This window comes from Gossypium hirsutum, chromosome D11, assembly GCF_007990345.1.
Source record: "Gossypium hirsutum isolate 1008001.06 chromosome D11, Gossypium_hirsutum_v2.1, whole genome shotgun sequence".
NCBI lineage: Eukaryota > Viridiplantae > Streptophyta > Magnoliopsida > Malvales > Malvaceae > Gossypium > Gossypium hirsutum.
In genome coordinates, this window is record NC_053447.1 from 5507845 (window position 1) to 5527695 (window position 19851).

The 19851-nt window shown below is 34.3% G+C and overlaps 4 protein-coding genes across 13 annotated transcripts; 3 read left to right on the plus strand and 1 right to left on the minus strand.

Moving 5' to 3' along the window:
* The first annotated feature begins 1867 nt into the window (after positions 1-1867).
* LOC107911711 (probable sugar phosphate/phosphate translocator At1g06470) lies at positions 1868-8289 on the plus strand. Of its 6 annotated transcripts, none has more exons than XM_041105690.1 (13): positions 1888-2132; positions 2562-2781; positions 2906-3411; positions 3510-3679; positions 3931-4016; positions 4155-4204; positions 4477-4544; positions 5133-5233; positions 5416-5428; positions 5956-6140; positions 6334-6420; positions 6900-6994; positions 7714-8289. In XM_041105690.1, exons 2-13 carry the CDS (start codon positions 2767-2769, stop codon positions 7802-7804), a joined length of 1467 nt encoding a protein of 488 aa, XP_040961624.1. In that variant the 5' UTR covers positions 1888-2132; positions 2562-2766; the 3' UTR covers positions 7805-8289. The 6 variants fall into 6 exon arrangements, with proteins under 6 accessions (XP_016695092.2, XP_016695091.2, XP_040961624.1 ...); XM_016839598.2 differs by having other exon boundaries at positions 2565-2889; positions 3014-3411; XM_016839599.2 differs by having other exon boundaries at positions 2565-2781.
* Positions 8290-10276: 1987 nt separating this feature from the next.
* Positions 10277-15058, plus strand: LOC107911712 (dihydroorotase, mitochondrial). Of its 5 annotated transcripts, XM_041105692.1 has the most exons (10): positions 10277-10344; positions 10471-10687; positions 10891-10975; positions 11245-11390; positions 12194-12375; positions 12630-12766; positions 13226-13391; positions 13521-13637; positions 13898-14058; positions 14547-15058. In XM_041105692.1, exons 3-10 carry the CDS (start codon positions 10940-10942, stop codon positions 14790-14792), a joined length of 1191 nt encoding a protein of 396 aa, XP_040961626.1. In that variant the 5' UTR covers positions 10277-10344; positions 10471-10687; positions 10891-10939; the 3' UTR covers positions 14793-15058. The 5 variants fall into 5 exon arrangements, with proteins under 5 accessions (XP_040961626.1, XP_016695093.1, XP_016695096.1 ...); XM_016839604.2 differs by lacking the exon at positions 10277-10344 and having other exon boundaries at positions 10366-10687; XM_016839605.2 differs by lacking the exons at positions 10277-10344; positions 10471-10687 and adding an exon at positions 10695-10740.
* A 562-nt stretch (positions 15059-15620) lies between these two features.
* Positions 15621-17085, plus strand: LOC107924316 (LOB domain-containing protein 4). The gene is made up of 3 exons (XM_041105696.1): positions 15621-15772; positions 15979-16601; positions 16855-17085. Exons 2-3 carry the CDS (start codon positions 15980-15982, stop codon positions 16911-16913), a joined length of 681 nt encoding a protein of 226 aa, XP_040961630.1. The 5' UTR covers positions 15621-15772; position 15979; the 3' UTR covers positions 16914-17085.
* Positions 17051-19762, minus strand: LOC121223669 (seed biotin-containing protein SBP65). The gene is made up of 3 exons (XM_041105693.1): positions 17940-19762; positions 17668-17847; positions 17051-17558 (listed from the first exon to the last, which is right to left on the minus strand). Exons 1-3 carry the CDS (start codon positions 19311-19313, stop codon positions 17295-17297), a joined length of 1818 nt encoding a protein of 605 aa, XP_040961627.1. The 5' UTR covers positions 19314-19762; the 3' UTR covers positions 17051-17294.
* Positions 19763-19851: the final 89 nt, after the last annotated feature.

Here is a 19851-nt window from a genome sequence, read left to right on the forward strand (position 1 = left end):
ATAATTTTTTTAGTTGGGCCAAATTTTAATTATAAAATTTTGAGAGATCAAAATATATATATACCATGTATTAATCTATTATTTCATCATTTTTGAAGGGATTAAACAAAAAAGAATTCATTTTTAGGGGCAAAAGTGTAATTTTATTATATCAATTTATAATTTCTTTATTTTTAAGTGCATTTAATTGATTTTTTTTCATATTTGGGGCAAAAGTATAATTTTACTGTACATGTATTAATTTATAATTTTTTTTATTTATAAGAGAATTGAATTGAAATTTTTTTATTTGGTCGGGTGTGAGGCCCCTGCTTACTCTCGTTAGATTTGTGTATGCTTAGCATCACACCCAACACTTCTATCATACATTCAATCGAAGGATAGATTATATTTCTACTTAATTTAGACATGTGACATTATTAGCAGTCACGTAAGAAGCACTTGTGAACGACCCATCACCTACCATATCCGATAATAACTCACGTACAACGATCGTGCAACCTAGATGGCCACACAATCACCATGTCTCGAATTTGTCAATAACATGACATTACTGGACACGGGACCTCTCCATTATAAAAATACCCTATGGAACAATGAGGAACAGAGACTTCTTTTCCATCTGCAACCCTAAATGGTTCTCTTTAGCACTTCACCTCTTTTACATACACAACATCCTCCTCTTTTTATTCTCGTACTTTTTCAACTTTTCACTTATTTTGGTAAATCGACCTCCTTTACACCACCATGTTTTTTTTTTCCTAATCTCCATTATTAATATATTGAATCAACAAATTTAATAACTTATAGATAACTATTTTCTTTAGTTTTAGCTTAACTTTTCAATTCATAGTCAATTTTTTTTTTTGAAATTCCGCACTCAAATTAAACATTACTACTTTTTAATATAATATGAGTTGTTTAACTATGCATATAAAATTCATTAAAATATAAATGAGATTAAAATAAAATTTTTAATTGAAAAAGTTTCAAACGCTTAATTAAATTAAGGAATGATTATGTTTGGATTTTTTAAACTAAAATTTTTATAAAAGCAAAAGAAGTATTATTTATACAGAATTTAATTATGTTAACGTGTTATAACATTTTAGTCACTGAGCCGTTAATGGTGTAGCAGTAAACTGACGTGGCACGTTAAATCATCATTTCAAACAAAAATTTTAGGTTAAATTATACAATTGGTCCCCATATTTTTTTTATTTGTTTTGAACAATTTAATTTTTTTCTTTTATGTTCTTTTACCTTTTTTTTTTCTTCTTTATTTTCCATTCTCTTCTGCTTCTCCATTTGTTTTCCTCCATTCTCCATCTCTTTTAACATAGTATTTTTTTATGTTTTCCATTTGTTAAAATTAGTCCCTATACTTTTACTATTTTTGAACTATTTAATTTTTTCTTTTTATTTCTTTATTTTCCTTTTATTCTTCTCCTTTAGTTTTAACAAATAGAAAATATAGAAAAACTACATTAAAAGAGATGGAGAAGGGAGGAAAGCAAAGGGAGCAGTAAAAGAGAATGAAAAAAAAAGAAAAAAAAAGAAAGTTTAAAGAACATAAAAGAAAAAAAATTAAATTGCTCAAAACAAAAATAAATATGGGGACCAATTGTATAATTTAACTAAAAATTTATATTTGAAATGATGATTTAACGTGCCACGCCAATTAATAGCTCAATGACTAAAATGTTACAACACGTTAACGTAAGTGACTAAAACGTAACATTTAAAACATAAGTGACTAAAATATGATCTGAGATAAATAAAAATGACTATTTTGGTAGTTTACCCTTTAAAATATTGAACTTAATTATTTTTACGTTAAATAAAAAATAAATTAAAATCGTTTACCGAATAACATTTTGTATGTTGTTTTTGAGATTTCTGGTTGAACGTACGATTTTGATTTAAAAGCTGAGCAGACTTGATTATAACGCTCAAGCGAACAGCATCATAATCATAATAATTATAATTATTACATTAAAAAAATCCATCCATTAGCAGATCAGATCTCTTAATTTTTGCTTTTTTCTTTTACATATTGAAAAGATCCTCTCTTTGTTGCCGACTCTCTCATCCTTCTTCGCTGCTTTTGGATCTCATCAGAACTTGACCAGGTCACTCCAATGTCTTTTCCTTTTCCTTTTATTTCATTTTTGAATATCATCGAAGCTCTTCTTAGTTTGATTTAGCTTGCTTTTTTATTTAGATAAAAAAATTTATTTCTCTGTTAGATATATTTTTGTTCATTTGAGCTATTTTCTTTTTTGCTTTTCATTTATGTTGTTTACTATTAAGAGATGGGAGGCTCCTATTTTGGGGGATGGAGGGTTGGGGCTTATTTGTTATAATAAACTTATTTAATGCGGTGTTTTATCACTGAGAAAACTGAATTGATATAAAATTTTATTTTTTGAGAAATAATGCCTGCTTGTTTATAGTGGGAATTGAGAGTTCCATCGTCTCATATTTTCTTCATCTCTTGCTCCCGAATGAAGCTTTTGTACTCAGATTTTGACAAGTTTTGATTTTGTATTTGTTTGCAGCAGGTGATATATGGGGCTTTGAATGATCTAACATAAGCACCAAGTAGAGTGGCTGATTCTTAGTTCATTTCATGCCCAAAATATTGTTCACATAATAGTTTTGCGTGATAAACTTGAGCAAAATGATATAGTTGTATAAATTGATGGAAAAGGAAGTACTAACTGGGCAATTGATTAGTTGTGCTTAGATGGGCTTTAACTTAGAATGAGAAAGGAGATGGTAGAGAGTAACTTTGATAAAGAAACAGTCGGATGCACCGGGACAACTGATACTCATAGTAGAAATCAAGGTTCAGGTCTTCGCAGGGAGCCCTCCTTCTCTCGCTGGGTCGATGAAGGAGATGGTAGAGAGTAACTTTGATAAAGAAACAGTCGGATGCACCGGGACAACTGATACTCATAGTAGAAATCAAGGTTCAGGTCTTCGCAGGGAGCCCTCCTTCTCTCGCTGGGTCGATGAAGATGGGATAATCCATTTTGAACACCCTTCCGAGAGTACTGCTCCTAGCATAGAAGGTTCTGATTTTGAGTTGCCTATGCTTAATCAAAGTGGGTTAGACAACGGATTTGTAGACGGGATTAGATACGGTAAATTTCCAGAGCAGCGTATGCACTTAAATGGTGGAAGTACCATGGAAGATTTACATGGGAAAGATAGAAATGGGAAATATACACCTTTTGATGTTGAAAATGAGTATGTTGGGGATGGAAGATCATCAAATATCAGTGTTGATGGAGCCAATTCTACTGGCAGCCCAAAAGCATCTAGCAACTCTATTTCTACTGCAGATGTGTTGAAGACATTGTTCTTTATACTTGTATGGTACACTTTCAGCACATTTTTGACATTGTAAGTACATGGTAAAATCTCAGTAGCATTTTAGCCAATTTTAAGACCATATTTGTTGAAGCTTATTCATTTTTCCTCTTATATTTTGCTGTGAGTAGGTACAACAAAACCTTGTTGGGAGATGAGTTGGGGAAGTTTCCTGCTCCCTTGTTGATGAATACTATCCACTTCGCATTTCAAGCTTTATTATCAAATGCAATAAGGTGGTATTGGTCTCATAGATTTCAGCCTTCGGTTCCAATGTCATATAGGGATTACTTCTACAGAGGTGAGTGTATCAAACATATGTTCTTTTCTGCTTCTTTATAATGTTAATATGGTGCTTGCATGTGGTCCATTGAGTAAATTTTTTGTAATTATATGTTTAAAATTGCATCATTAGCCAGGTGCATCGTTGCACTTAGATTTAAGGTTTCAAAATGCTGGTCTCCTGTTCTTCTACGGCTTTTCCACCTCTGCATTTCTCTGTTAATTAACTTTTCTATCAACTAATGTACAGATAGACTTTGCCTTTCACAGTTGTACCTACAGCTCTTTCAACTGCACTGGACGTTAACCTGAGCAATGTATCCCTGGTTTTCATATCTGTTACTTTTGCAACAATGGTTTGTTAACTCTTCTGTACTCTTCATTGTGATGTATATTTAGTCTCATCAAATTGGCCTACTCTGTGAATATGCTTTTTGATATTTCTTTTTCTGTTGGTGTTATTGACTATAATATTCTTCCTGTGTACCCTGCAGTGTAAATCAGCAGCTCCTATATTTCTTCTCCTATTTGCTTTTGCATTCAGGTCAGTTTTAAAAATTTCATGTCCATTAATGTTTGGATGATGCTGAACTGTTTAGATGGTCTTCAAGTGTAGGGATGAAGCTCTCTTTTGTAGGTGTAGGGACCGAGTAATTTGGTAGTTTATGCTTATTAGTAGCTTGAAACCATGTATAACTTTGAAAATTTTAAGTTTTTATGCTTGTTCAATGCTAAAAAACTTACATTTATCAGTGATATGGTAGTTTAAGCTCTCTTTTATACATTTATATTAATGTTGACTGTTGATTTTGGAAGGTTGGAGTCCCCAAGCTTTAAACTCTTAGGGATCATTGTGGTAATCTCTGTTGGAATTCTATTAACAGGTATAAGATTCTTGCCAATTCCATATTTTGTTTTGGTAATTGTCTCAGTTCAAAGCGTTAGACAGTTTCTGAAAATTAGTTAACTTTCTGTTGGACCGAAGTTTTTTTTTTTTCATTGACCAATTTATTTTCCTTGAAATAACAAGCGTGCCCTAGATGTTGAAATCAACTTTGAAACCCATTTTTATAAATCTCTTTTGGGTGCTTTTTTTTCTTGAAAAACTTTTGGGTACTTATTTAGTTTTTCTTTTATGTTGTAAATATGATACATTCTCGTATCTTTAATAATGGATTGCATATTTCAAGAAAATGATCTATTTGGTATAATTGATTTATTGTTTTTATTGTTTCAAATATATAATCTACTAAAATCTCTTTTAACCGCGATCTTACAATCTCTTTCCAACATTAAATCTCGCCTTAATTATCCAAATCAATCTGACAGACTATACATTCTACAGTGAGAGTAATATGTGAGCTGGTTGTGACATCCTTCATTGCTGCTGTTGCTTCTCTGTGTGTGTATGTCAAGCTTTTACAATGTCAAATATTAATAACACCTGTGAAAGTTGATCTCTTTTATTCCAGTTGCAAGGGACACTGAATTTGAGTTTTGGGGTTTTATCTTTGTCATGCTTGCTGCTGTCATGTCTGGATTTCGCTGGTGTATGACTCAAATACTTTTGCAGGTATGGCTTTGATTCATTGGTTAGTTACGTGAAACATTAGACTTAGAATTCAAGTATTTATCCAGTTTTCAAATTGTTTTTTTACTTTTTCATTTATTTTTACTGATTATATTGATTATTTATTTGTCTCCAAATTGACTTTTCAATGGTACTGTTGTCTGGAATGGGATTGCTATCTAAAGAAAGAAGTCTATGGTAGGTGCCCTCTGACTATCCCCGTCCTCTCTTTTTTCTCTTTCCTTAATTTTACTCTTTTTTTCTTGTTCTTGGTTTATTATTGCGATGTAATTTACATACTCTTTTCTATGTTATTAGATCAATGCATTTGCATGATATTGTCATCATATATTCTTGATTTAGACAACATTCTGACTGTGTTCTTGTCTCCAGATAACTCATATATGTGAGATATGGTTAATCCATTGAATTGGATTGATGGCTGCTAGATAGTTTGGTTTAATTTTGTTATATAACTTAATTTTTAGCAATCCTTCTGTCTTGAGCATATAAAGTTTATAATAGGGTTTAAAATTGAATTTTGATATGATATTCTAGAAAACTTTCTTTTAACTGTGAAAGGGTTTGAATTTGTATGTAGTGATAAATTGCTAGTAGTTTGGCGAAAATTTACCTGTTTTGTTAAAATGAGCTAGTCTTTATTTTATGCTTCATGCTTCTGGTGTTTTACAGCATTTAAGTTCATTTCTGTTTAATTTCTCCAGGTTTGAAAAACCCTCTTACCTTCATGAGCTATGTGACTCCAGTAATGGCAGTTGTGACAGCTCTTCTTTCTCTCTTCTTGGATCCATGGCACGAATTCGGACAGAACAATTATTTTAATAGTTCATGGCATCTTGCTCGAACTTGCTTGTTGTTGCTTTTTGGTGGAACACTGGCATTCTTTATGGTATGATTTTATGCTGAAGGGTCCTTTTTTCATTTTCAATATTTTTCTTTGTCTTTTGACTCTTTTCTCACCCTTTGGAAGGTTGGTGAGGTTATTTCTTTCTAAAAAAGCTTACAGGCTTTATGTTTCTCTTCATGCAGCTGTAATACACATCTTGTGGATTGAAGAGGCTAAGCATTTTTTGTTCTTGCAGGTTTTAACAGAGTACATCCTTGTTTCTGTAACCAGTGCAGTTACAGTGACAATAGCTGGAGTTGTGAAGGAGGCTGTCACCATATTGGTATATATTTCGGATATATATTTGTTTAATGGTTTTTACTACTTCTTGGTTTTTTACTGAAGGATCAATTTAAGATATAACTTGTGAGTCGCTGGTAGTTCAAACAATTATTATCTACTAGTGCATGCTACAGATGGCTTCCTTTGAGATATCAGTCATCTGTAATTGGACATTTATTTTTGGTGTTTGGTGTTACACATTTATTTTATCCATTTAAGATACAATTGTTCAACATTTATTTCAGGAGTTCCAGCTTCCCTTTATTTTCAGTAATTTTTTGGCTTGTATTTGGGTTGGGAGTGGAATTCTAACCCTCTTTATTTTATCCAACAAAATCTTCTTTAGCTTATCTGGTGACAGTCTTCTCATGCATAACGTTATTTTCTTGTTTTGCTTGTTAATGCTGATTGGGACTGTTGCTTATTTTCCCGCCATTATCTGTAGTTGTTTTTCTAATTCTTTTTCTATTACTTAATCAGGTTGCAGTATTTTATTTCCATGATGAGTTTACCTGGTTAAAAGGAGCTGGGCTTCTCACAATTATGTTTGGAGTCAGTTTATTCAATTGGTACAAGTAAGTGGTCAATAAATCTACTTTTTGAATTTGCAATTCTTCTTGCTTGGGGCACCATCTTCTGCAGAAAAGATGTAGTTATTGATTTTCTTTCAAAACTTTATGAATTTTTTATATTTTATTTATGCTTTAGCGCTTATGGCTGAGAAATTGAATGTTAGGAGTTTCATGTTTGTTGGATTGTGTGTTAGAGGAGCCTATGCTTTGTCTTTTGTTGTGGAACTAAAATAATATTTACATTTTTTCAGCTTATTGTTTTTAGGTCTTACTGTTCTGTTAGATTGCCTTTGTTCATATCTGAAATCAATGTTTTGGAGGTTTTAGTCATTATGTAGTCGTTTCTTTCTCAAGTGTTGGCATGGAATTAGATAGTGGTGTATAGGAATGTTCTATGTCATTTGAAGGGAGAATTTTGGTCCTTCTTTTTAATATTTTTGCATTTTCCTTTTCTTCTTTAAATCAATTGTGGAATCTGGTGTTTTTAGTTGTTGGTCTACCAAGTTAATTGGTTAAGTTGCTCTTTATTCTGATTTATTACTTCAGTTAAATAATTAACTTGTACAAACTTCAGCATTTCATTGTCACCTGTACAATCTATATCTTTGCCTCTTTTTAGGTTCACTGATGTGATTCCTCAGTTTGTTTACTGATTTCTTTTTAGTTTCTGGTTTCTGCCGTGGCTAAGTTGACCAACATTGCTTTTCTTATTGTTTTTTAAGATACCAAAGGCTGCAGGAGTCAGCACCGACTAAACATGCTGCGAAGTATGTCATCCTTGAGGAGATGGAGGATCAAGATGATATCCGTTGAGAGCTTTAAAGATCAAATGATGTCCGTTCGGTGAAACCTACTAGGCCTCTCTAATAGTGCCTTGATAAATAAGTTGATTCCTATACATATTTCTGGATTCACCATTCAATCCACGGCTTTTATTCTCACATCTTACGTTGATTCATTTCCTCCAACCGAGTTTGTGATGTATTAATGTTTAATAGAAATTCAGTTTGAACAGGAGATGCCGAGCTCATCGATGACGGGACTTATAGTTTACCTTCATTAATGTCGGTGATACAGTAAGGTTTCCTGCGTTAATAGAAGTTGTAAACAATTTCTTGATGTTTTACAGTTCTGGAAAACAAGTTTGTGTGTAACTTTTAATCAATTTTTTCAATAGGGATTATCTTTTTCTTAAGTACTTGATCCCGCATGCATGCATGCCTGGTCCAATTGTCATTTGTCTTGAGCTCGACATTCTTAAGACATTCTTAAGTTGAAATCCAATGTGTTTTTCTTTAGATGGCCATAGCGATTGTAATTTCTTGGAACACATGGTTTGGGTTTTACCTTTCCTCTTAGACATACTGTACGTACGTGGTGCCACTTTCACTTTAAGTATCGTATTTGATATGTTGATATGTATTTAGATGTAGGCATGTTTTGTGAGTGTATGATCTTTTAAGCATATGAAATAATTGAAAGAAATGAGTATGGTCGTGTTACACATTCTCAATTTCGATGCTGAGTTTGGGTAACACAGTTCATGAGTGTATGATCTATCTCGCATTAGGCACATTCTCAACTTTTATGGATTTTCTGATTTGCTTTCCTTTGATAAATAAACCAATATTATGTCAGATTTAATAAAATTTATAGTTTTTAGAACTTTTTTCCTTTCTAAAAATGAATTTAAAAAAAAAAAACAATTTCTTCTAAACAGAAATAGAAAGAAACATCTCTTTTCGGTCTGAAAACAGGAGACGCGGCGTTTCAATTGAGCCTGCTGTACGAATCAATCTTTGTAGTGAGATTACTATGAGTTTGGTTTCACTTTTTTCTCCATTAGCATCGATATCGAAGGCATCACAAATTGATTTTCATATTTAATAGTTGAAATTTGCATATTACACATTATACACTACAAATTTCAACTCTTTTGAAGTAGATTTTGAAGTTGTGTGTTAGATAATGTGTTAAAGCTCTAATAAAGTGTTTTTGGTAGGATTTTGTCTTTCATTTACATTGAGAGTCTTGATTGGTTTATAGGGAGGGATATAATATAAGACTCATTAGCGTTGGTATAATGCATGATTAGTTATAGAAATCACCTGAGCGCAAGAGAATCTAAACCATCAATTTGAGGGATTTAAAACTTATTTGCAAGTAGGATACCTCTTGATTTAGGTAGCTCAATCCCTATTCGTAGGCAAGAGCTGGTGGTTCAAGTCTTTTTGCGCTTAAGGGATTTACATCATTATTATTACACATTATATTTACACTTATTTGGAAGCATTCTTCCTTTTGAATTTTTCAGAGCTCTTGATGGAGGTAAGAGATAAAATCTTATCGAGTATAATATAAACCATTATTGAAGATCCGAACCATGGTTCGGTGGGCAATTATTTTGAAGCCTTTTCTTGAAGAATTTAAAAGTTCTTTCAACAAAAATGTCATGTTTGCTATGAGTATTACTTTTTATATATGTTCTAGTGTATGAGTTAGTAACAATAAACAAATTCAAGTGTTAACAAATAAACTTTTAAAACATTCCGCCCGCCAACTCCAAAATTAACGATTATGATGAGTTTTTTATTTAGATAATATAAAAAAATTCATTACAAGACACGTTATAAATTATTTACAATAAAATTAAATATTGTTATCCTGTGAAGCCACACTAAATATAAAAAAATAATAACATTTTAATAAAAAGAAATAAAATTTTTTAAAAAATAATTTAATGTAAAAAATGGTCAAGCAAAAATGTCAGCGGGCATCACTTTTAGTTTCTTTTTTAATTTGGGGGGTTATGATGTAATTTTGAATTTCATATGAAAAATAAAGCTTAATCTATTTATTTTAATTTTTCATAATTTAATCTTGATATGTTTTCGAATTTAAAAAGTTATTAAAATTATTTAATACTATTAAACTCAGTCATCAAATTACTTACTTCAAGGAATCAAGATCAACCATTTATTAAATTCATATGCAAAGAACTAATAAAATCATCAACTCAACAATACGTGGAAAACTAGAAAATTTTTGAAAAACTTATGTTTTTATGATTTCTCATGTTTTAATTAAATTTTGCGTATCATATATGTTTTTCCATAATCATACAATGTTTGACATTATTAAGTTTGTTTTAAAAGTCTAATTTTTTAATTTTTCGCACATAGATTGTTGAATGGATGATTTTATTAATTAAGATAATAAAAGGACTAATTTCTAACTTCTATAAAATAAAGATATAAAAATTAAAATTATACCACAATCACCTAAATTATAAAAAAAATTTAACCGGACCACTCGATCCACTCCGAGCCATGAACATTTCTAGTCAAGAATGGGTATCTCACATTTTTTAAAATATTATTTTTTATAACTAATGCCTGCTTAACATGACAACCGTATCCAATTTTACTGTATAGTTTACAATCTTTCTCATTTTCGTAATTAAAATTTTTTTTATCTAGGTAAAAAACCCATACGACGGCTATAAAGAAAAAGAAAAGCTCTAATAAAAAGACCCAGCTACTTTATGTTCGATATGGTAGACGACTGCGAGGAAAACCCATAAACTTACTAGTAGCAAAACTCGCTGCCCCGCTGACTCCATTACTCACTGCTTCTCATTGCAAAGCCAACACTCTTCCATCAGCTTCCAGCTCCTTCAAGCTCTCAAATATTCAGGTGATTTTATCTTTCGGACTCAGCACACAAGTAGCCTATCTGTTCGATATATTGTCTGCAAGAAACCTTCTCCTAATTTCATCCATCGTTTTATTGAATCAAATGCACTGAACAAAATTTATTTTTTTCTTTTTGTGGTAAAAAATAATGTTGGAATGAAATGAAACATTTTCCCTGATGCTATCGTTTCTGCTTTTGAACAGACAAATTTTAAGAGAGAGAGACACTCTAGGCTGCTCTGCTCCTACTAAAATGATAAATTCATTGGTTTTCCCTAGGCCTAGCGAAGTATGTATAATCTTCATTTTCTTTCATTATTAACTTCCATCTTTCTACTTTCTTTTTTGCTGTCAATTCAATAACCAATGCTTTTGCAATTTGATTTCCACGGGTTTTTAGTTTTGACTTTTGAGAGGAATGAAGCTTTATTTATCTGAACCGGATTCATTGTAACCTTTATACATAGATCATTCACTGTTGTTTGATGTTTGACCATTACTCCATTTCATGGTTTTGGCTTGCCTTTCTACTTGGTTTAACTGTTTCTTTTGTTATAGGCATTTAAGTTCGCTTCTACGAGATTTGACGGGTCAAGAAAATCCAAATACAGCAAACCCAGGATGGAGCTAACCCTAACTCAACCTGATGATTGGCATCTTCATCTCCGTGATGGTGACCTTCTTCAAGCTGTTGCCCCTCACAGGTTGTTTTACTTTAATAACCCACGTTTTCTAATACTAGACTTTGGGGTATTATTCAGGTTTTGGTAATAACCCAAGCCGCTGAAATCACTGTTGCAATCCTGTTAAACTTGTATTTTGGTTGTTGTCATAAATGATAAAAGATTTTGAGTTTTTCAGTTTGTCATTGTTTCCAAGTTTATCTACTTCGACCCATTCTGGTTCGGATTCAATATCTATTATTTGAGATAGTCTTTGTTGGATACTGCTTGAAACTATCCCCATATTGCTTTTTCACATCTTTCACATACACTTGCATCCACTGCTTTCTTGACATCAATGCCAGTTTGTGGGCATGATTGTACATTTTGTTTTTCCTGTTTTCTGAATTTTTATTGAGCATCCAACATGCGTTGGTGGTTTCAAATGTAACCGTCTTGCATTATGATTAAATAGAAGTGAGACAGATTAGCAATGCCATGCTTTGATCTATGCTCAGTCTAAGAGAACTCTTATAATCTTTATATATATCTGGTTTACGCTGAAGAATCTACTTATTAGTAGTTGGATTTTTGAACTTACTGACTGATTTTTTATTTTATCTGGTGGATTTTTTACTTATTAGTGGTTGGGTGGTTTCTGTTCTGAAAGTTAAACATGTCTGATTACTTCTGTTTTAACAAGCTTCAACCAAATTATCAAAACAGTCATTTGATCACCCTTAGTTGACTTGAATTACTTCTTCAAATTATAGGGAAATTATCCGTTGACTAATATCTGAGTGGTTGTGATTTTTTCTCCCATCTAATTTGTATTGTTACTGCAGTGCAAAGCACTTTGGAAGGGCAATAATAATGCCAAATTTGAAGCCTCCTATTACCACTACTGCTGCTGCTGTTACTTATCGAGAATCAATCTTGAAAGCATTACCTGCCGATAGCAACTTCACTCCTCTTATGACACTTTATTTAACAGATAAAACCAGTCCCAATGAGATCAAGCTCGCTAGTAAGTCTATCTCATATTTAATATGGTATCTAGGAAGCCTCTTATTTGTTTCACATGTGGAAAACCTCTACCAAGTTCCACACTCTCCTTTCTGTGCCAAGCTTTTTCACTTCCTGTTGTTTTGAATTTGGTCCTTTCATTTAGAATAGTAGAGCAACTACAATTAAAGAAGTGACTCCTATTTGTTATTTGGTTCCATTTGTTCTGACTTGAATCTTGCAGTTTTGCTGACAATTGGTCTAATGTGTTGACAGGAAGGAGTGGAGTTGTCTTTGCTGTTAAGTTATACCCTGCTGGTGCCACCACAAATTCTCAAGATGGTGTTACAGATCTGTTTGGGAAATGTCTACCAGTTCTTGAAGAGATGGTTGAGGAAAACATGCCGTTACTGGTAATTTGAACTATGCTACTAAGTTCACTGCTGTATGTTGGTTAACTACATGGCTTTTGTACATTGGAAAAGATCATTAATTAGCATGTTGTGGAAGCTAGAATGTTTGAACAAGCAAACATTATCCCATTTTGTATGAAAGAACTCATGAATATAGTACGTTACACTTTATACAACAATTCCTCTATTCTAAAATGACAAAAGGCTTTTATAAGCGGGTGGCTTCCTTCTCTATGTTACTTATATTTTAGTTTTTCAAAGGTTTCTTTCTTTAAAAATATGATTTCTTAGATAACACGAGAAAAGAAAATGCTGCCTATATCACCTTGTCAACATTTCAAGACATTACTTCTTCTTCTTCTTCTTCTTCTTCTTCTTCTTCTTTTGCTTTACTTTTGTTGCTTACAACTTGTATTATTATTGTTTTAGAAGAAAGACTGAAATTTGATTTATCTATAGGTTCACGGTGAGGTCACAGATCCTGATGTTGATGTTTTTGATCGTGAGAAAGTGTTCATTGACACTGTTTTGCAACCTTTAATTCAAAGGCTTCCAAGACTAAAGGTTGTGATGGAACATATCACCACTATGGATGCTGTTAGATTTGTTGAGTCCGGTGAAGAAGGTAAACTTAAGTGCCTTTTGGGAAGAAATTTGGTTCTTCATTTATTGTGTTAGTGGTAGAATCGTTTATGTCCTTTTGGATTTCTTCCTTGTTTCTCATTAGCTCTCAAGTTTTTGTTTTCCACTGTAGGATTTTTGGCTGCAACTGTCACACCACAACATCTTATTCTCAATAGAAATGCTCTCTTCCAAGGGGGATTGCAGCCGCATAATTACTGCCTTCCAGTACTCAAAAGAGAAACCCACAGTATGCTCCAATCAACAGTTTCCTTGATGCTGCAAATAAGCATTGCTATCTATATTTATATCATTGGACTTCCTTCTTCTATGTGTTGGAACTATGTTTTATGAATTATTGCTTTTGTTAAAATCATGGTGTAATTACCATATATGAATATACTTTTTTTCCTTACGGTTTTAAAACTTAGATAGTGTGATAAATTTAATAGCCTTTCTTCTAATAATTGTGTCTTAACACACTTTTTATGTGTGCTGGTCTTATCCCAGGACAGGCTATTGTTTCAGCTGTGACTAGTGGAAGCAAAAGATTTTTCCTTGGAACTGACAGTGCTCCCCATGAGAAACAAAGAAAAGAATGTTCTTGTGGTTGTGCTGGAATTTTCAACGCCCCTGTTGCATTATCACTATATGCCAAGGTCTTCGAGGAGGTACATTTCTTATTTAATTATAAGGTTCTTACTATTTTCAAGAATGCTGCAACGGAATTTGAATCCTAGATGAAACCATATAAATGAAGGAAAGGTTGGTCAGTGATTCCAATGTTCATGTACATCTGTATCCTATGCATATTCAGGTATTGGTGTAGCTGTATAGGGATATAAGTCTCCAAGGACTGCCCTAATACATGGAAAATTAAAAGAAAAAAATAATAATACTGTCTGACTTATACCAATTTCGACTCACACCTGAGTTTGAGTAACATTAAGTTTAGATGTGAGTTGGCAGAAAGTTTGTGCTTAAAACATTTGAGGGATACATCATGCTTCTCATTGAAATAGTAAATGGCTATTTGTAGGATTGTAGAAGTAATTGTTTGATAAAACAGTTGTTTTCAATTGCTTGATCTAATAGAAATACTACACTTCTGGTTGATTGTTCACCTACCTTGAGTCTGTCTTTTGGTTGTCTATTATAGGCGGGTGCGCTTGATAAATTAGAAGCATTTACAAGCTTCAACGGACCAGAGTTCTATGGTCTCCCAAGAAACACCGCAAAGATTAAATTAACGAAGGCTTCATGGAAGATTCCAGATTCTTTATCGTTTTCTTTTGGCAATATCATCCCTATGTTTGCAGGTGAAACACTAGAGTGGCAACCATGTGTTGGGGAAAAGGCCGAGATGTTGAATGAAGTTCAAGAGGTAGGGGCTAATAAGGGTTAAGCATATCCCTACTTGGAATTTCATTCAGCTCTATATTTAGAGAGCCCAAGGTGAGATTCAATCTTTAGTGCCTAATTTGGTTGGTTAATGTAACAACATGAGAATAAACTGATTTAGTACATCAGTGCTAAAATAAGTTATCGTAACATCAATAATAAAAACAGTCCAATCTTTGATAGCCAAAGAGGTTGAACAAGTAAATTTAAAGTATTAGTGTGTGAAATGTTACTTTTGTCCTTAGTGAAAGGAAAAATCTCAACTTTTTATTCATGGCTTCATTTATTTCTTTTTGAAGTTTATTTTATTTTTAAAAAAAATCACATGTTTGCCAAATACATTATATATCTTATCACACGGTATGTGTGCGTTGAAACATAAATATTCACATTAAATATTGAAATATACGATTTAAAACTAATTAATAATAACACATGAAATATATATGTTATTAAAATGAAAATATTAAAATAAATTATTTACCATGATATTGTCATCAATCTTGGGTCGGTGCCAAGTTAATTTGTGATACTAATTCAATCAAAATACATTATTAATATATACAAAGTAATAAAATGTATAAAATTTTATTAAAAAAGCATTAAATGAATGATAAATTAAAAGTTTTATTAATGCAATTGGTAAATTAAAAAGATTAAAACACCCTCAAATAATGTTATAGTACAACAGGAGTTGGATAGTGTTATAGTGCACATAAGATGCAATTGTTTAATCATCAGCTAAATTATTGATTTAAACCTGGAATGAAAATAGTTTAAAAAGAAGAAAAAGCTCTTATTCTTCATATGAGTCACCTAAACTCATCCCAAAATTCAAAGTGACAATCTTTTCGTGCACCTTACATAGACCTCTTAATTGTTGCCCATCCTCTTCTGCTCCATTTATTATTTATGTTATGTTCACTATCACTTTTCTCATTCCCTTCCAAACCAACTCTATATATTTATACCCTTCGCCCACAGGTATTTTCTATTTTACCACCTTCATGTCTTCCTTGTTCCTTTTTATTTATTCACTTCTTCAATCTTCATTTTGATCTTCCATTAATATATTAGGATATGTATAAGGTGGATGATGTCTAATGTAAAATCCAACTTGTATTTTAATATGTAGTTAAATTATTTGGTTCCACTTTCATATAAATTTGATTATACCATCTTAAAATTAGGATGCAAAGAGAAACTAGCAATGGTGTAGCAGCAGCAGCGGCAGCCGCATCGCGAGTCCATCCGGCATGCGCTGCATGCAAGCATCAACGGAAAAAATGCGATGAGAATTGCATTTTGGCGCCTTATTTCCCGGCCGATAAGTGCCGAGAATTCCAAGCCGTGCACAAGGTTTTCGGTGTTAGCAACGCGACCAAGATAGTCCGTAATGCCAACAGCGACGAAGACCGGAAAAAGGTGGCGGATTCGCTGATATGGGAAGCCTTTTGTTGGCAAAAGGATCCGGTGTTAGGACCATATGGTGATTATAGGAAAATATATGAAGAGCTGAGCTTGTATAAAAAGCAAAGCCAAATGATGCTTCTACAAGATCATGACCATCAGCCTACTCATCCTGTGTTCAAAATGGGACCTGCTCATGCCGTCACGCCGACGAAGCGGTTAATCGATGTTAAAGGAGCCATTAGCGACGCTACATTACGATGCTATAATCCCGATGTGGATGTGAATTCTCTCGTCGGCTTCAGCGGATATCCATATCCTCCCCAATCGGAGAAACCGGTGCAAGAAAAAGCCATCCACAATGCAACTACTATTGTTCCACTTCAATACTACGCTTCTGCAGGTAATTTTTCTCATTTCTTTTAATTTCTATTTAAATTGAAATTCTTCTTTTGTTAAAAAAACACGTTTTTCTGTGTGTCGTTTTAAATAATTTATCATATTTTTAATACATAAATTATGTGTAATATTAATTTAATATAAACCCATTATTAAATAATTAAAAAAGAGTTCAAAACTCAAGATTTGTTTGAAAAGAAAAAGATGGATTTGGGAATAAATGTAGAAATATTGATTGATTTGGCTGTGCAATGCAGATGTAGGTTTTATGAATGGGAAGACATTGGAAAGTACAAGATGGGACAACATTCTATAGTTCTTAAGTTCTTCAATTCCGACACGTGTTGCAATATTATTTCAAGTTGTTATTTGTCTTCATTGCAGTATTTTTATGTCCATTATTCTTTTTTATATTTATTATATCGACAAGTTGTTGTACTAAAACAAAACAGATATTTATAATCTGGTCATTATTTTTTATGATTGCAGACATTATCCACAGGCACAATGAAAAGGAGCTTTTTTACGTAATAAGATACACGTGTCATTAAACCAAAAGAAGGGAAGACAGCAGTCGGAATTTAGAATTCCTATTTATTTAAAAGGCTAGCAAATATAAAACACAATATCTAAGCCAATCACATCATATATATTGGTTTGGGTTCCACGTTGTATGTTGTGGCGTGCTGGGTGCTTATTACCGTCGGTCACGACGGTTGGCGCTCTGAGTATTGGGTTGGTCGTCGGGTCCGATAACAAGGTCCTTGGTGTTTTGGGCAATTTCCACTATGGTTTCAGCAATGGCTCCCAATACACCTGTTTGGTTTTCCTCCTCCTCCTCTTCTCTAACGCCTGAACCCTCAACTGTTCTCTCTACCCCACTCTCCATTCTTCTCTCTACGCCCTCCATCGGCACTTTTTTGATTCTCTCTTCTTCCACCTGGCTTCTCTTCTCAGTTTCCTCAAAACATTCAAATCACAATCGGTCATGTCAGCAGAAAAACATATTTTCATAAACAGAAGTGAAAAGAAACTGGGGTTATTTGGATTTGATTTGCAGAAATATAAACCTGTGTTAATTCACCGGTTTTGTTAGGCTCTGATGACCCCTGAAAGGTTTTCTTCGGGGCATTTCCAATTGGCTTTGCAGTTTCCTCGAATTTCTCTTTGGGTTTTCTGGCCAAATCCTCCATTTGTTGTTGGCTCTCGCTCGATCTTTCTTGGGTTTCTTCTTCTCGGTAACTATCACCCTTTGAAACAATAATAATAGAATTCATTAATGTCGAAATAATTGAAATTTACATTGGGAAGGATGATAAGAGGATCATAAATGGTTAAATACCTGTGTTTCAGTAGCTCTCTTAGCTTCTAATTCTCTCGCTGCCTCTTCCTTTTTCCTGGCTGTATACTCTTTCAGAGTCTCGCCAGCAGCTGAAGCAGCTTCCTTGGCCGCCCTTATTGGCTTGGCAGCAAGCTCCATTGATTTTTTACCAGCATACTCCCCTGCTCCCTCCACCATCCTCGCCGCCACCTTTGTTCCTTCCACTGCTTTCTCAGTCGTATAGTGTGCCGCACTCCATCCAGCTACAACGGCCTTGTCCTTCACATCGACAGCCACTTTCCCCGCTACTTCAGCGGCCTCCTTGCTTTTCTCTACCGTCACATCCTTGGTCACCACTGCTTTTTCCCCAGCATAACTCGCAATGTTTTTGCTGACATCAACTGCGGTGTCTTTTGCTTTCACTGCCGTTTGCAAGGCATAGTCTTTCGCCTGTTCTACTCTAGGCGCTGTGTAGTTTCCGGCACTTGCTAGGGTTTCAGCTGCAGTATCTTTTGTCTGGGTTCCTTTCTCTGCAATGTATTGTGTAGTCCTTTTTGCACCTTCAATGATGGTGTCCTTTGCTTGTCCGCCTTTCTCTGTGGCGTACTGGGCGCTTTGAACAGCGGTTTCCTTGGCTTGCTGGCCCTTTTCTTTGGTATAATCAGCGGCGGTATTAAGCGCTTGGGCAGCCGATTCCTTGGCCTGGTTATACCGTTCTTCGGCAGCCCTTAGGGTCTCCATTGAATTCTGTTGAGCTGATGCTCTGAGCTTAGATATCTCTTCTACAGATAACTGCTCTTGTTTCTCACCACCCTCTTTTTTAGCTCCCTTATTAACCCTTTCTTCGCTACTAGCCATTTGAGTGCAGTGTCCTTGCTCTTTATCACTCTCGTGTTTGCTGCCCTTGGACTCCATTGAAGCACCTCTCTCTTGTCGATGTCCAGCAGCAGCAGCAGCATAACTCCGTCGTCCTTTCTCTTTATCACTCTCGTGTTCGGCCTTAGACGCCATTGAAGTACCTCTCTCCTGTCCAGCTCCAGCTCCAGCTCCAGCTCCAGGAGCAGTCACTTGGAATTTCCCTATCGCGTAAGGTTCTCCCTTCCTCTCCTGAAGCTGTTTCCCTCTTCCTTCTCTGGCCTGATCACCTGCTTCCGTTTTGGCGATTATGGTAGCGGAAACATTCACGTCACCGACTTTCCCTTCAAGGGAGTGAAATTCATGGCGCTCACCATGAATAGGATTGTGCTTGGCAGCAGCAGCACCCACATCGGACTGCCTGGATTTCTCGGCCAGAGATTCGAAATGAGTAGCCATCTTAGGGACTCTGTTCTCCTCCAAATGAATGTCTCTCTCGGATGTGGTGTTTTCTCTACGACTAAGTTGTTCTGACGCCATATCTCACTGATTTTGGATTTTGCTTGCTTTGTTTCTAGTAAGTGGAACAGTGTTGATGTTGAGTTGAGAGAATGAAACATGGAGGTGGTGTTGAAATAAGGGGAAGGCGGGGATGTTGGAGAAGATGGAGGTTTGTGCATGGGAGCTGACACGTAGTCGGCTGAGTTGGAGGGTAGGGACACATGTTGTGATTATAATAATAGGAGAGGTGAGTCATCTTATTCTCTCATCCGTTAGAAACAATTTATGCCTTTCATCGCATTTGCAGCGCACACGTGTTGAGGCTCTCCAGATGAGTGGAGGTGGCAGTCAAAGTTTAACTACATGTCACCCGCTTGATTGTTCCAATTAGCGGCACAGATTTCCATAGCCTTAAGAAAGCTTTGCTCTTCCTTCCTCTCCTCACATTGTGAAGCTTTAAATCAATTTGATTCATCATTACTACATACGACAGATTGGGAGGGATGATAAACTCTTGATTTTTTGAGTACCAACAATAATATTCCTTTGTATTAAATACTTTTAAAGATATATTAAT

What these genes read in the sequence shown, in the direction of transcription:
- LOC107924316 (XM_041105696.1), top strand. Translation starts at nt 15,980, where the DNA reads ATGCAAAGAGAAACTAGCAATGGTGTAGCAGCAGCAGCGGCAGCCGCA. An exon ending in TCAATACTACGCTTCTGCAG is followed by an intron (nt 16,602 to 16,854) that starts GTAATTTTTCTC and finishes TGTGCAATGCAG; the next exon opens with ATGTAGGTTTTATGAATGGG.
- LOC121223669 (XM_041105693.1), bottom strand. Translation starts at nt 19,313, where the DNA reads ATGGCGTCAGAACAACTTAGTCGTAGAGAAAACACCACATCCGAGAGA. An exon ending in AGAGAGCTACTGAAACACAG is followed by an intron (nt 17,848 to 17,939) that starts GTATTTAACCAT and finishes ATTGTTTCAAAG; the next exon opens with GGTGATAGTTACCGAGAAGA. An exon ending in AAACCGGTGAATTAACACAG is followed by an intron (nt 17,559 to 17,667) that starts GTTTATATTTCT and finishes GAATGTTTTGAG; the next exon opens with GAAACTGAGAAGAGAAGCCA.
- LOC107911711 (XM_041105690.1), top strand. An exon ending in TGTTGGAATTCTATTAACAG is followed by an intron (nt 4,545 to 5,132) that starts GTATAAGATTCT and finishes CTTTTATTCCAG; the next exon opens with TTGCAAGGGACACTGAATTT. An exon ending in GAACACTGGCATTCTTTATG is followed by an intron (nt 6,141 to 6,333) that starts GTATGATTTTAT and finishes TTGTTCTTGCAG; the next exon opens with GTTTTAACAGAGTACATCCT.
- LOC107911712 (XM_041105692.1), top strand. Translation starts at nt 10,940, where the DNA reads ATGATAAATTCATTGGTTTTCCCTAGGCCTAGCGAA. An exon ending in TTTTCCCTAGGCCTAGCGAA is followed by an intron (nt 10,976 to 11,244) that starts GTATGTATAATC and finishes CTTTTGTTATAG; the next exon opens with GCATTTAAGTTCGCTTCTAC. An exon ending in CAAGCTGTTGCCCCTCACAG is followed by an intron (nt 11,391 to 12,193) that starts GTTGTTTTACTT and finishes TTGTTACTGCAG; the next exon opens with TGCAAAGCACTTTGGAAGGG.